The sequence below is a fragment of the Patiria miniata genome, unplaced genomic scaffold (assembly GCF_015706575.1).
Source record: "Patiria miniata isolate m_02_andy unplaced genomic scaffold, ASM1570657v1 HiC_scaffold_3, whole genome shotgun sequence".
NCBI lineage: Eukaryota > Metazoa > Echinodermata > Asteroidea > Valvatida > Asterinidae > Patiria > Patiria miniata.
Genome location: NW_024037069.1, coordinates 21,483,770 through 21,496,813, shown reverse-complemented (window position 1 = coordinate 21,496,813; position 13,044 = coordinate 21,483,770). Strand labels below are relative to the sequence as shown.

The 13,044-nt window shown below is 44.1% G+C and overlaps 2 protein-coding genes across 14 annotated transcripts in view; both read left to right on the top strand.

The window, feature by feature from the left end:
- Positions 1 to 13,044, top strand: part of LOC119737423 — a 49,922-nt gene that overhangs the window by 24,972 nt on the left and 11,906 nt on the right. For all 13 annotated transcript variants that reach the window (XM_038211776.1, XM_038211773.1, XM_038211769.1 and 10 more), the window contains 5 exons: positions 478 to 646; positions 10,225 to 10,483; positions 10,736 to 10,894; positions 12,110 to 12,245; positions 12,390 to 12,498. In XM_038211776.1, the coding sequence (XP_038067704.1) occupies positions 478 to 646; positions 10,225 to 10,483; positions 10,736 to 10,894; positions 12,110 to 12,245; positions 12,390 to 12,498 (832 nt within the window). The remainder of the gene's footprint in view (positions 1 to 477; positions 647 to 10,224; positions 10,484 to 10,735; positions 10,895 to 12,109; positions 12,246 to 12,389; positions 12,499 to 13,044) is intronic.
- On the top strand, positions 811 to 3,546 carry LOC119737425. Its single transcript, XM_038211777.1, has one exon. The coding sequence runs from the start codon at positions 2,326 to 2,328 to the stop codon at positions 3,478 to 3,480; it is 1,155 nt and encodes a 384-aa protein (XP_038067705.1). The 5' UTR covers positions 811 to 2,325; the 3' UTR covers positions 3,481 to 3,546.

The window sequence follows — 13,044 nt, the reverse complement described above, 5'->3', positions numbered from 1 at the left end:
TGTTAAGCAGGAAAAATTTGCTTGCCAAATCTTAAGTTGTAACAAAATATTTACTGGGAACCAGTCAAAAGCAATATACAAAGCGTGGCATTTTGGCTGGTAACCAGTTTCTGCTAAGCAAATGGTTTCTTCAGCAAGCTCATTTCTGTGCTGAGCTCCATGAAATTTACCCCTTACTTAAAATTTTCAGCCCAAATTTTTCAAAGTCCAACAAGGGTTTCAAGGATTTTGTAGGGTAAAGGAAGGTATTTGAGCTCAGCTACTAATACTTTTCATGATGCCTGATGTCCCTTGAAAGTTTATGAAGAAAAAAACTGTTCCATCAGCATTGGCCTGACGATTGTGGAGGATTCACTAAGGAAGTTATAAAAATGTGCAGATGAATTTGGAAGTGTAAACATGTTTTACTTATATGATTTCTAATTGGTTCAAAGTTTCTTATTGTACTGTTGTTTATGTTTTCTAAATGAAAAAAAGGAGTCTTCGATTGACCATGGAGCGACAGATGGCACTTTCAACAAGCAGCACTACTTCCAGTGTGAGCCTAACAAGGCCATATTTGTCTACTTATCCAAATGCCGACCCGATTCTCGCGTCCTGTCTCAGGCGCAGACTTTAAGTTCGACGAAGCGCCAGACTAGCCAAGGTGGGTATTTTCCTGCTAACTCTGCCTTAATGTACATGTATATGGTCTTCAGCCTAATAACAAAAGTGGTCTCACGCAAATGGACAGACCATATGCATGGAGATGAAGTTAGAGGGCTATGGTTTTGTAGCACCATGCTAAGATAGGCATCATTGTTAATGTGACATGCCATTTCATACGTCCTCTTGCCTAGCGCCCTCGCTTGATTTTATTATGTATTCCTCTAGAGCCCCCAGCCAAGCCAACATTCCTTAGGACCCCCCACTTGTCCACTAGTTCTGATTACCTCATTCCCACCATAGAGCCTGGACAGTGAACAGCTCTGTGGACCGCTCAGCTATTGTTTCCATAATTGACTCAAGATCAGAGTTTTATGTATTCCTCCCATTGAGGATTGCAAGAAGCTAGGCTAGGGTAAGTGTCTATTTTATTTTGTGTTCTTTAAGAATTCCAGAAGTCATGTTTAATGGTTTAATTATTATCAAGTTACATGTATCTACTTTCTCACTGATGCTTTCTTCAGAGGTTAGAAGTTGTTTTAGTCATACATTATCTACTACTAGTTCTCTTAGAAATGTATAGAATTGCTTTTCCTATCATTTATTATTATTTGTTATTTTCTGATTGATAGTTTTGCTGAGAAATAAGTATCTTTAGTTCCCTTTTTGTTTGACTTAGTTTAGTGGCCAAACTTTCCCATGCTTTGCAGTGGATTGCCACCTGTTAAACATCACCACTGTGGAATGTTGCTTGCCTCTCTGGCCAGAGTAGAAATCCCCTTAGGCCTTATGCTGAGTGTAATGCTAGTGGTTAGGAAGTGAACATATCGATAGTCCCTATTGCTACACAGCATTGTTTTATCGATAGTGCCTCCAGTGTACTGTGGTTATGTTGGGTCTGCTCAAGCAATTGATATGTGATCACTGCAACATTGCCTGGCACTAGATGGACCACTGTTTATAAACTGCCCCTGATAAGAGTGTACAGGTTTTCCTATGTTTTGTCAGAGTAAAGCTAATTATGTATTCGCTCTGTTCTGGAAAAGTACATGTACTAGCAAGCTTTTGTTTTTCTTTATTCAAGTACCAGACTGTTTAGCCTTGGATAGACGCTTTAGTTTTATGATTTACTTTTTTAGTATTTACTCCTCTTATTTCTTAGGTTTGATACAAAACATTTAGAGTTTATTATTCTTAGTTTGTTTTGATTAAGATTTCACTCACTTACTAATATTCTTTGACTCAGTACAAAACCATTTTATGCAGTTTAGCTGAGGTTGTGTTGTATACTTTTAAGAGTTTAAGTCTAAAGCAATCACTTGCCTTGTTCATTCTTTGGACCAACATAACTTAACTTTCTGTTGACAGTTAACAGCATATTCTTCCTAGTTAGAGTTTAACTTTCTTTCTTTATATTATTATGCATTTTCTTATTTGTGAATTCTTTGTTCTTTCTCACGAAGCAATGTATTTACAAAGAATTGTATTTTATATCTTTTCAGGGTTTTTACATGCAGACACCATATTAAAGAACACACACCAGTCAGAGTATGCTTGTCTCCATTGCATGATTTCTGACGGTCACATTTGGCGTCGTAGACAGGATATGTGTGTTGACAACTGCAGCCCCTAGCCTAGGAGGAGGTTTTTTTTCTCGCCTAGTCCTACCACTGACCTACAATGGAGGGGACCGACGCTCTGGAGAAGCTGCAAGCAGAGCTCGAGGCCGTAAAGAAGGCGCTACAAAAGCAGCAAGAAGAGAAATCTAACGTTGCAAGTAGCAGCTCCTCTGGTTGGGTAGCAGCTCCAACGCAACAAAAGCAGATTTATGTTGCGTCGGGACGAAGGTTGGAACGCTTCAGAGGAATTCCAGAGAAGTCCAGTGACCCTACCATTGAAGAGTGGGTGAGCGACGTGAGGTGTCAGTTAGCAGCAAGACAGCTGAAAGAGGACGAGAGTGGAGCTTTCATCCTCGATCATCTTGCTGGAAAGGCACGCCAGGAGATTCTTGGAAGGGGTGATGCAGTCACCCACCCAGAGGAAATCTTCCAAATCCTGCTTAAGGTTTTTGGCGATGGTGATACCCTTCCCCAACTTCAGCAGAGGTTTTTCTCGTACAAACAGGCATCCAACGAGGACCTCCTGACATGCTCCCTGGAGCTAGTCAAGCTTTTCACCAGAATGTCAAAGCTTGACCCTTCAATCGAGGCAACGAAGGGAAGGACCCTGAAGGGACGGCTGGCAGAGGCAGTTCGTGATGAAGGTCTACAGCGAGAACTGCGTCGGCTTAATATTGAGGCACCTACCCTGTCGTTCTTTGATGTCAGAGACCGCGCCATTGAGTGGCTGGGTTGCAGACAAGGCAATCGCCACAAGGAAGCGACGGTGCAAGAGGTCAAGGCAGCGGATGACGCTGGAGGTCTGCAGTCCCTCCTCAGGAAGCAGAGCGAACAACTGCAGAAACAGCAACAACAGATAGATGCCCTCATTAAGGCATTCAGTGAGACTCCAAAGAGCTGGAGAAACCAAGGCCCCCGAAGGTGCTTCAACTGCCGTTCAACAGGGCACCTTAGGCGCCAATGCCCCTATCCACCACAGTCCCCGGTGGGTGGCTCTTCTTCAGCCAGGCAACAGTTTGTTCCTGAGCAGTCTGCCAATCAGCAGAGCATGTACAACCCCCGTGCACAGCAATTTGTTTCTGAGCAGTTTGCCAATCAGCAGAGCGTGTACAAACCCCCTGCACAGCAATTTGTCACCGAGCAGTCCGCCAATCAGCAACTTGGACCCCAGCAGCCAAACCCCCAGATGCCGACCCCCAGACAGCCATTAAACTAGCAAGGCCTGCCATTATGAGCCAAACGACAGGCCATCAGATTTCATCAAGAGAGAGTGGCTCAATTATTGAGAGGGCAGTAGGGAACTGTCCAGTGGCACGTGTGAGAATTGGAGGCACAGAGGTGACATGTCTACTTGACACAGGAGCACAGGTTTCGACATTGACTGAGTCTTTCTTCAAAGAGAACTTCTCCCAGGAAGACTTAATCGACATACATTCCCTGCTCCACATCTCAGGTGCCCAGGGTGCCGAAATCCCCTACGTAGGATATGTTGAGCTGCCCCTTCGAGCATTGGGTCAGACCTTTGTCCAAGCAGGTTTCTTGATCGTAAAGGATCCGGTGAGCAAACCAATGGCTGAGCGTAAACAACAAGTACCTGGAGTAATTGGATCGAACATCTTCAGGGACATGAGGCAAATTCTTCAGAAGGTCATTGGACCAGGGTTCCTCCAAAGCTTGAGTAGCAGTTCCGGAGGAGCAGAGTGGGCTCACGTCCTTGCCCTGTATGAGGAGGTGAGGAGTGCAGCACTGCAGCCAGACGTCCCAGGAAATGTTCGTATTAGCGGGCAGAAGCCCATTTTAGTGCCTGCCAACTCTCTGCTCGTTGTCACATGTTCAGTTAAGCCTACATCTGGCAATACTTATCAAGCTATGGTAGAACAGTTAGATGTTCACACCAAGCATCTTCCGCAGGGTTTGATGGTCGCCCCAGCTCTTGTCAGTGTTGATAAGAGTGGCACAATTCCTGTACAAGTAGCCAATTTCAATGAAGATGATGTCTACTTACAACCTAGAACCCCAGTTGCCGTAATCTCTAAAGCTAACCCCGAGTATGGCACCTCCCACATCCTTGCATCCCAATCTGAAGTCCATGTGCAGCATGAATCAGCAAACAATGACATTTCATCCCAGCTGATGGCAAGGATTAATGTGGGTGATGACATCGATGACAAGCAACGGCAAGATTTGAGAGAGTTAATCAACAGATATAGCGAGGTCTTCAGTGAGGATGATGATGATATTGGGTACTGCGGTAAAATTGAGCACCGGATCATCACCACTGATGACATACCAGTCAAGGTCCCACACAGACGCATCCCTCCCCACCTATGGCCTGAAGTGAGAGACCACATCGAAGCATCCCTGAATCGGGGCATCATACGAGAGTCCTCAAGTCCATATGCCTCGCCTGTGGTCCTTGTCCGGAAACATGATGGTAAGCTGAGGATGTGTGTTGACTACAGAGCGCTCAATGCAAAGACACATAAGGATGCGTACCCGCTTCCAAGAATCGATGAAGCGCTTGATGCACTTAACGGAGCCAAGTACTTCTGTAGTCTGGACCTCGCTCATGGCTTTTACCAAATTCCAGTCGAAGAGAGAGACATCGAAAAGACAGCGTTTCGTGTTGGCACAGGTGGTTTATACGAGTTCACACGTATGCCATTTGGCCTATGCAATGCTCCCGCCACCTTCATGCGCGTTATGGACAAGGCCTTCGGTGATAAGAACTTCCAGTCCCTCATAGTTTACCTTGATGATATCCTAGTGTTTGGCCAAACCTTCGAGGAGACCTTAGGACGGCTACAGATGGTCCTTCACAGACTTCAACAGTTTGGCTTGAAGGTAAAGCCAGAGAAGTGCCATTGGTTTGCAGCAAAGCTTCGGTACCTGGGACATGAAATCTCAGCAGATGGCATTTCACCAGACCCAGAGAAAGTCAGAGCTGTCACCGAATGGAAGCGGCCGTCAACAGAAGGAGAGCTCCGAAGTTTTCTTGGCCTGGCAAGCTATTATCGTCGCTTTGTCCCAGGGTTTGCTATGGTGGCGGCTCCACTCCATGCCTTGCTAGGTGGCACCGTGAAGAAGAAAGGCAAGAGGAAAGCATCTACAGCTGTGTTAATATCTGACCCTTGGGGTGAGACATGCGAGACGTCCTTCAAACAGCTTAAAGAACTCCTGACAAGTTCTCCACTATTGGGTTACCCGAACTTTGTACGTCCATTCATTTTGGAAGTGGATGCCAGCCACCACGGTCTTGGCGCAGTTCTTTCACAAGAACAGGAGAAGGGTCGTGTAGTCCTTGGATACGCAAGTAGAGGCCTCAGAGGAAGTGAGAAAAACATGGACAACTACAGTAACATGAAGCTGGAGCTACTGGCATTGAGATGGGCCATCACGGTGAAGTTCCGTGACCTTCTGCTGGGAGCCGATTTTGTTGTTTATACCGACAACAATCCCCTCAGCTATCTTCAGTCTAATTCCAAGTTGGGCGCTACCGAAACACGATGGGCTGCTGAACTAGCACAGTTCAGATTCACAATCAAGTACAGGTCTGGACGCAGTAACCAAAATGCAGATGCCCTGAGCAGAAAGGTTACACACAGCAAAGAGCCACTGACTGCACGGTTTGAGGAGACTACTGCCGACACAGCACCTCACCTCAAACCCTGCACAACAAATGTTCCTAATGACTTAAAAGCAGCCATACAGAACACCATCACTGAAGTTGGTTTGAATGAAGTCCGCAGCAGCGCAGATGTAGCCCCGCTCACAGCAATGTCCACAATCCCATCTATCCCTAGTGAGGACATGGCAGCAATGCAGAGGGCAGATAATGACATCAGTCGACTATGGCACTACTGGGAGCGGAAGCAGAAGCCCTCCCTCCGTCAATTGATGAAAGAGACACGTACTACTCGTAAACTGCTTCGTCTGTGGGACCGTCTTACAGAACAGAACAACGTACTGTATAAGCAGAAGGTCGAGAATGGTTCAACGGTACGCCAGCTTCTCCTTCCTAGTGCCCTCAGACAAAAGGTGCTTCAAGCTCTTCATGACGAGGCTGGACACCAAGGTGTAGAGAGGACAACAAAGCTCGCCCAGTCTCGGTGCTACTGGCCTGGAATGTCCACGGACATTGAGACCCACTGCAGGCATTGTCAAAGATGCACTTTGGCGAAAGCTGGTAGGAAACTTCACCCTACTATGGGGTCGCTCATTGCGAAGAAGCCGCTGGAAGTCTTAGCTATGGACTTTACAGTCCTCGAACCAGGCACAAACAACATCGAGAATGTTCTGGTGCTGACAGATGTGTTTACCAAGTTCACGCAAGCAGTACCTTGCAGGGATCAGAAAGCGAAGACGGTTGCCCGTGTCCTTGTTCGAGAATGGTTTGTTCGCTATGGTGTGCCACGGCGACTGCAAAGTGACCAAGGACGGAGCTTCGAGGGCAGAGTTATCCAAGAACTCTGTGAAATGTACGGAATTTCTAAGTCACGGACAACACCGTATCACCCAGAGGGCAACGGCCAATGTGAGAGATTCAACCGTACTCTCCATGACCGGTTGAGGACCCTTCCCCCTGCACACAAACGACGATGGCCAGAGTTCCTGCCTGAACTCCTGTATGCCTATAACACCACACCGCACTCATCAACAGGTTTCTCACCGCATTACCTCTTCTTCGGTCGAGAGCCTCGACTGCCGATAGACCATCTCCTTGGTGTGCAGAATGATAGCACTGAAGCCGACGACCATGACAATTGGGTCTCAGAGCATCGCAAGAAAATGCGGATGGCATATGACATGGCCTTGGAGAAGATGGAGAAAGAGGCAGCAAGGAGAAAGGCAAGGCATGACCAGAATGCCGACGACACCGACCTACCGATGGGAGCAACGGTCTTCCTCCGAAACCGTGACATGAGGGGACGCCACAAGATTAGTGATGTGTGGGGATCCATTCCTTACAAGGTGGTGGGTAGGCCTAACCCAACTGGGCATGTCTATATGGTTGCTGCACTTGATGGAGATGGGGAAAAGACGTTGAATAGGAGAGATCTGCTCGAGGCACAGGCTTGGGCTGTGCAGGATGTTGTGCAAGATGCTGCACAAGATGTAGCCCCACAGCGTGATAGGCCATTGCGTCCTGTCATCGACACCCCAACGTCATCTGAAGAGTCTGATGATGACGATGTACTTATTTACACGGAGAGTCGAGAAGAGACAACAGAGCCCATGGTGGAAGCTACTGGTCCGGAAAAAGCAGGGGAGCACCCAGTCACACCAGCAGATCCCAAAGTAGATGCTTCAGATGAGTGCCTACCAGTTCAATCATCTTGTGCCACAGTGAGTCCGTTGGTAGAAGCAACAGTCACGTTACCAGCTGAACCAGTTATGGAAGAGCCTGAACCTGTTCTGCCAAGACGTTCTACCCGTTCCACAGCCGGACAACATTCTAATCCCCACCGTGAGCCGAAGGCAGCTGTTCAGTCCGAAATACCCGTCCAGATGCCACCAGCAGCCCCATTGATTGACCCTCAAGTACTGGCAGAGATGTCGAAGGCCCAACTGCTACTGGCACAGATGCTGGCTGGAGTTACAAAGAGCACTGTCTGATGTGATATTTCCATTACCACATGTATACTTTAGTTATTATTTTACTGTATAAGATTAGTTATAGCGTATTTACTTATTATTTTCTTTTGAGTTGTCGGGACGCCAACTTTAAAGCAGGGGAGTATGTGACATGCCATTTCATACGTCCTCTTGCCTAGCGCCCTCGCTTGATTTTATTATGTATTCCTCTAGAGCCCCCAGCCAAGCCAACATTCCTTAGGACCCCCCACTTGTCCACTAGTTCTGATTACCTCATTCCCACCATAGAGCCTGGACAGTGAACAGCTCTGTGGACCGCTCAGCTATTGTTTCCATAATTGACTCAAGATCAGAGTTTTATGTATTCCTCCCATTGAGGATTGCAAGAAGCTAGGCTAGGGTAAGTGTCTATTTTATTTTGTGTTCTTTAAGAATTCCAGAAGTCATGTTTAATGGTTTAATTATTATCAAGTTACATGTATCTACTTTCTCACTGATGCTTTCTTCAGAGGTTAGAAGTTGTTTTAGTCATACATTATCTACTACTAGTTCTCTTAGAAATGTATAGAATTGCTTTTCCTATCATTTATTATTATTTGTTATTTTCTGATTGATAGTTTTGCTGAGAAATAAGTATCTTTAGTTCCCTTTTTGTTTGACTTAGTTTAGTGGCCAAACTTTCCCATGCTTTGCAGTGGATTGCCACCTGTTAAACATCACCACTGTGGAATGTTGCTTGCCTCTCTGGCCAGAGTAGAAATCCCCTTAGGCCTTATGCTGAGTGTAATGCTAGTGGTTAGGAAGTGAACATATCGATAGTCCCTATTGCTACACAGCATTGTTTTATCGATAGTGCCTCCAGTGTACTGTGGTTATGTTGGGTCTGCTCAAGCAATTGATATGTGATCACTGCAACATTGCCTGGCACTAGATGGACCACTGTTTATAAACTGCCCCTGATAAGAGTGTACAGGTTTTCCTATGTTTTGTCAGAGTAAAGCTAATTATGTATTCGCTCTGTTCTGGAAAAGTACATGTACTAGCAAGCTTTTGTTTTTCTTTATTCAAGTACCAGACTGTTTAGCCTTGGATAGACGCTTTAGTTTTATGATTTACTTTTTTAGTATTTACTCCTCTTATTTCTTAGGTTTGATACAAAACATTTAGAGTTTATTATTCTTAGTTTGTTTTGATTAAGATTTCACTCACTTACTAATATTCTTTGACTCAGTACAAAACCATTTTATGCAGTTTAGCTGAGGTTGTGTTGTATACTTTTAAGAGTTTAAGTCTAAAGCAATCACTTGCCTTGTTCATTCTTTGGACCAACATAACTTAACTTTCTGTTGACAGTTAACAGCATATTCTTCCTAGTTAGAGTTTAACTTTCTTTCTTTATATTATTATGCATTTTCTTATTTGTGAATTCTTTGTTCTTTCTCACGAAGCAATGTATTTACAAAGAATTGTATTTTATATCTTTTCAGGGTTTTTACATGCAGACACCATATTAAAGAACACACACCAGTCAGAGTATGCTTGTCTCCATTGCATGATTTCTGACGGTCACATTAACAACTAAAAATGACAAAAAATATTATCTGATGAGACATATGCTACACCCAAGGTCTGTTTCAGAGCCCAGATACGACACTGATTTGCATCTGTTCCTTCCCCGTAATCTTAACCATCCTTTCCCACAATCTTAACCGTCCTTTCCCGCCATCTTAACCGTCCTTTCCCGTAATCTTAACCATCCTTTCCTGCAATCTTAACCATCCTTTCCCGCAATCTTAACCGTCTTTTCCCTCCATCTTAACTGTCCTTTCCCGTAATCTTAACCGTCCTTTCCCCCAATCTTAACCATCCTTTCCCGCAATCTTAACTGTCCTTCTCCGCAATCTTAACTGTCCTTCTCCGCAATCTTACCCTTCCTTTCCCGCAATCTTAACCATGCTTTCCCGCAATCTTAACCGTCCCTTCTCGTAATCTTGACCTTCCTTTCTCGCAAGCTCAACCTTCTTTTCCCGCAATCTTAACCTTCCTTTCTTACAATCTTAATCTTTGCTCTACTTATATTATTCCTTTGTAGATAAACACATGCCTGAAATACTTGATCCTGAAATATTTGAAGAAAAGAAGCATCTTGCAAAAGTTGATTGCAACAACAAAGAAGAAAAGACAGCTGAACAAAATAGTTAAAATTGGTTCTACAAAGTATTTGTATTTCTCCTAAGGGAGCTGAGATGGGCTAGGCTTGGGATGTTTTATGAACCCATTGATGAGGCTTTGAGCACCAATACTTATAGATACATGTACTATATAAAAATGCATTATTATTATTATTCCTGATTTTGTCCTAAAGATTTTGGGGGTTTCGCATCACCATTAGTGGAAGGTTTCATCGACCCCCCACTTCGCCTCAGACCGGAGTTTGTGGGCATGTGGAAGGGCATCCAGGGGGATCAGAACTCCTGCTACCTGGACTGCACACTCTTCAGTATGTTTGCCTACAACGGCGTCTTTGATCCGCTCCTGCGACACACGCAGGGCCAGGGCGATCTGCAGGAGTATGAGAAAGTCCAGAAGACTCTCAGAGAGAGCATTGCCAACCCCTTGAGGAAGTGAGTCTGATTTTGTATCAGGAAGGATGAGATGGCCGTCTGAGTAGGACGTCTGATGAAATGAACTGATGAACTGAATTTTGGTCTACTAAAGAGCTCTTTAGAAATTGGGCTGAAGGATTCTGTTTCCTTCAAGGTCCAGAGAAAAAGTGTGTATGGTTTTGGTCGAACAATGCTAAAGTTGACATAATAAGAATTTATTTACTGCCCTGGTTGTAATGTTGAACACTTTGTGCTTGATTTTGATAACAGGAATGGTTTTGTTCGAGCTGATCGTATTCTTCAGCTGAGGGAGCACCTGGATCAGTTAGGCACAACCAAGAGTCTAATGAGTGAAAAGAAAGATCCAGAGGAGTTCCTACATACCTTGCTGTCAGAGGTCTTCAAGTCTCGAACACTCCTAAAGATCAGGTGAGTTGCATTAATTGGGAGTGAATTGCATCACTGTGACCAGTTGACCATGACAACATGACTATGACAAGGTGAAGGTGATTATACAAAGGTGACTTTGACATGGCGACTGAGGTGACTGTGACAAGGTGATTGCTATGAGGTAACTGTGACAAGGTGACTGTGATGACCTGACTGTGACAAGGTGACTGTGACGTGATGACAAGGGACTGCGCAAGGTGACTGTGATGAGGTGACTATGACAAGGTGTCTATGGGGTGACAGTGACTAGGTGATTGTGAAAAGGTGCACACTTTGATGAGGTGACTGTGATGAGGTGACTGTGACAAGGTGACTGATGAGGTGATTGACAAAGTGACGTCAATGAGGTGTCTATGATGAAGTGCCTGTGACAAAGTGACTGACAAGGTGACAGTACGTGACAAAGTTATACTGTGATGAGGATACTGTAACGAGGTGACTGTGACATTGTTACTGTGATGAGGTGACTGTGACACTGTAACTGTGATGAGGTGACTGTGTGAAGATTAGACTTTGGCCAGGTTATATACTGTTTTAATGAACCACATATAAAATAAGGAGACAAACAGTCAAGCTGTTTTGGGTGCATTAATGAAGAACCATTTATTTTAAGGATACTAGGCTGGACCAAATCTAATTAAGAAATGCTACAAGGCCAAACCACATACACTGGAGTCTATATTGTAACTACATCTAAGAAATAAAAGAGAATCCTCCAAAAAGTATATCCCAACTAGATTGTGGGTAGTTGACAATAAAAAAATTGTTGAAGTCAGTGCTGCTGCGGCTTGAATCAGAATGAAGCTGATCTCACTTGCCTTCACAATATAAACCCATGTCATGCCACATTAAATCAATACTCACTTATTTCATGGAAATGGCTGCCATGAAAAGTTTATCTGTTTCCATGACTCATGAGGGAAAGTAGTGGTTGGAAACAGGATGTGGGGGACCTCCCATGTGGGGGCCATTGACCAACACTGACCATGAGTTGTGATAAGTGTTGTTTGGGCATCAAATGTATACTGTCTCCTGTAGTTCAATAAAACAAAAATCATTCTTGATTTTTTTCCAATAAGGTGACTGTGACAATTTAGGTGACTGGGACGATGTGACTGTGACTATAGGTGACTGTGACCAACTTCCTAGTAAAATAAACCTGATTGATATTGCTTAAACAAATTTCTCCCTAAGGCACGGTGCTAACAAAGAAGTGGATGAGTCCAACATTTATCAGATATTCCTAGACAAAGACGAGTCTTTCACACTCCCGACGGTAGAGCAGCTATTACTGCAGTCATTTCAGGAACATGACCTCAAACTAGTGGAGGTAAGTCAATCAAGTCATTGGCTGCCTCTTTCCTTTGTAAATGCTGGTGGAACATAAAAAGTCAGAGGCAGATCCAGCTTTGGCTGAGGGGGTATTTAGGGGCGTGTGCTACTTCTTTCTGAATGATTTTCCTATTCTTTTCAGACACCGTCATGCTTGATTGTGCAGATGCCAAGATGCGACAAAGACTACAAAATGTACAACCGCATTTTGCCATCGCTTCAGCTTGATGTCACAAATATCATTGAAGAATGTAAGTATAAAGGCTCAACTTCTGCAAACACAGGGGGATGGCCATGTTTATAGACAACAATAAAGTATTTCATTTTTGAAAAAAAAAAAATTGGGAAGCAGAATTTGATTTAAACCAGATTTTTCAACAGTAAGACTTCCCATTGTTTCTGTCTTTCTTCACGAGACACAGCTATGATAATTGAGGTTGATCACAAGTTAATGCAAGTCATCAAAACTCCATCTTAAATCACAAGTCATCCTAAAAATCTATTAAAGCTACTCAAATGCAATGTGACAACGGGCATTCCTTTGTTACTGTTTATTCCTCGTACCTACCATGAGGTGAATTTCCTTTTAATATACCCAGGGTCGTTTTTATACCAACATATTGTTTATGTTTTACACAGCCCACTGTAACATTATCTGGTTAAAAGTCATGCAATTTGCAAAACAGCAGGTGGCCAGTCCGTCCTGTTGGGACGATTACACCATGTGTACTGCACATAGAATTCAGGATTCCCATTGCTTATGCACCAATTTCAATGATAAAAAAAATGTCATTACC

What these genes read in the sequence shown, in the direction of transcription:
- LOC119737425 (XM_038211777.1), top strand. Translation starts at nt 2,326, where the DNA reads ATGGAGGGGACCGACGCTCTGGAGAAGCTGCAAGCAGAGCTCGAGGCC.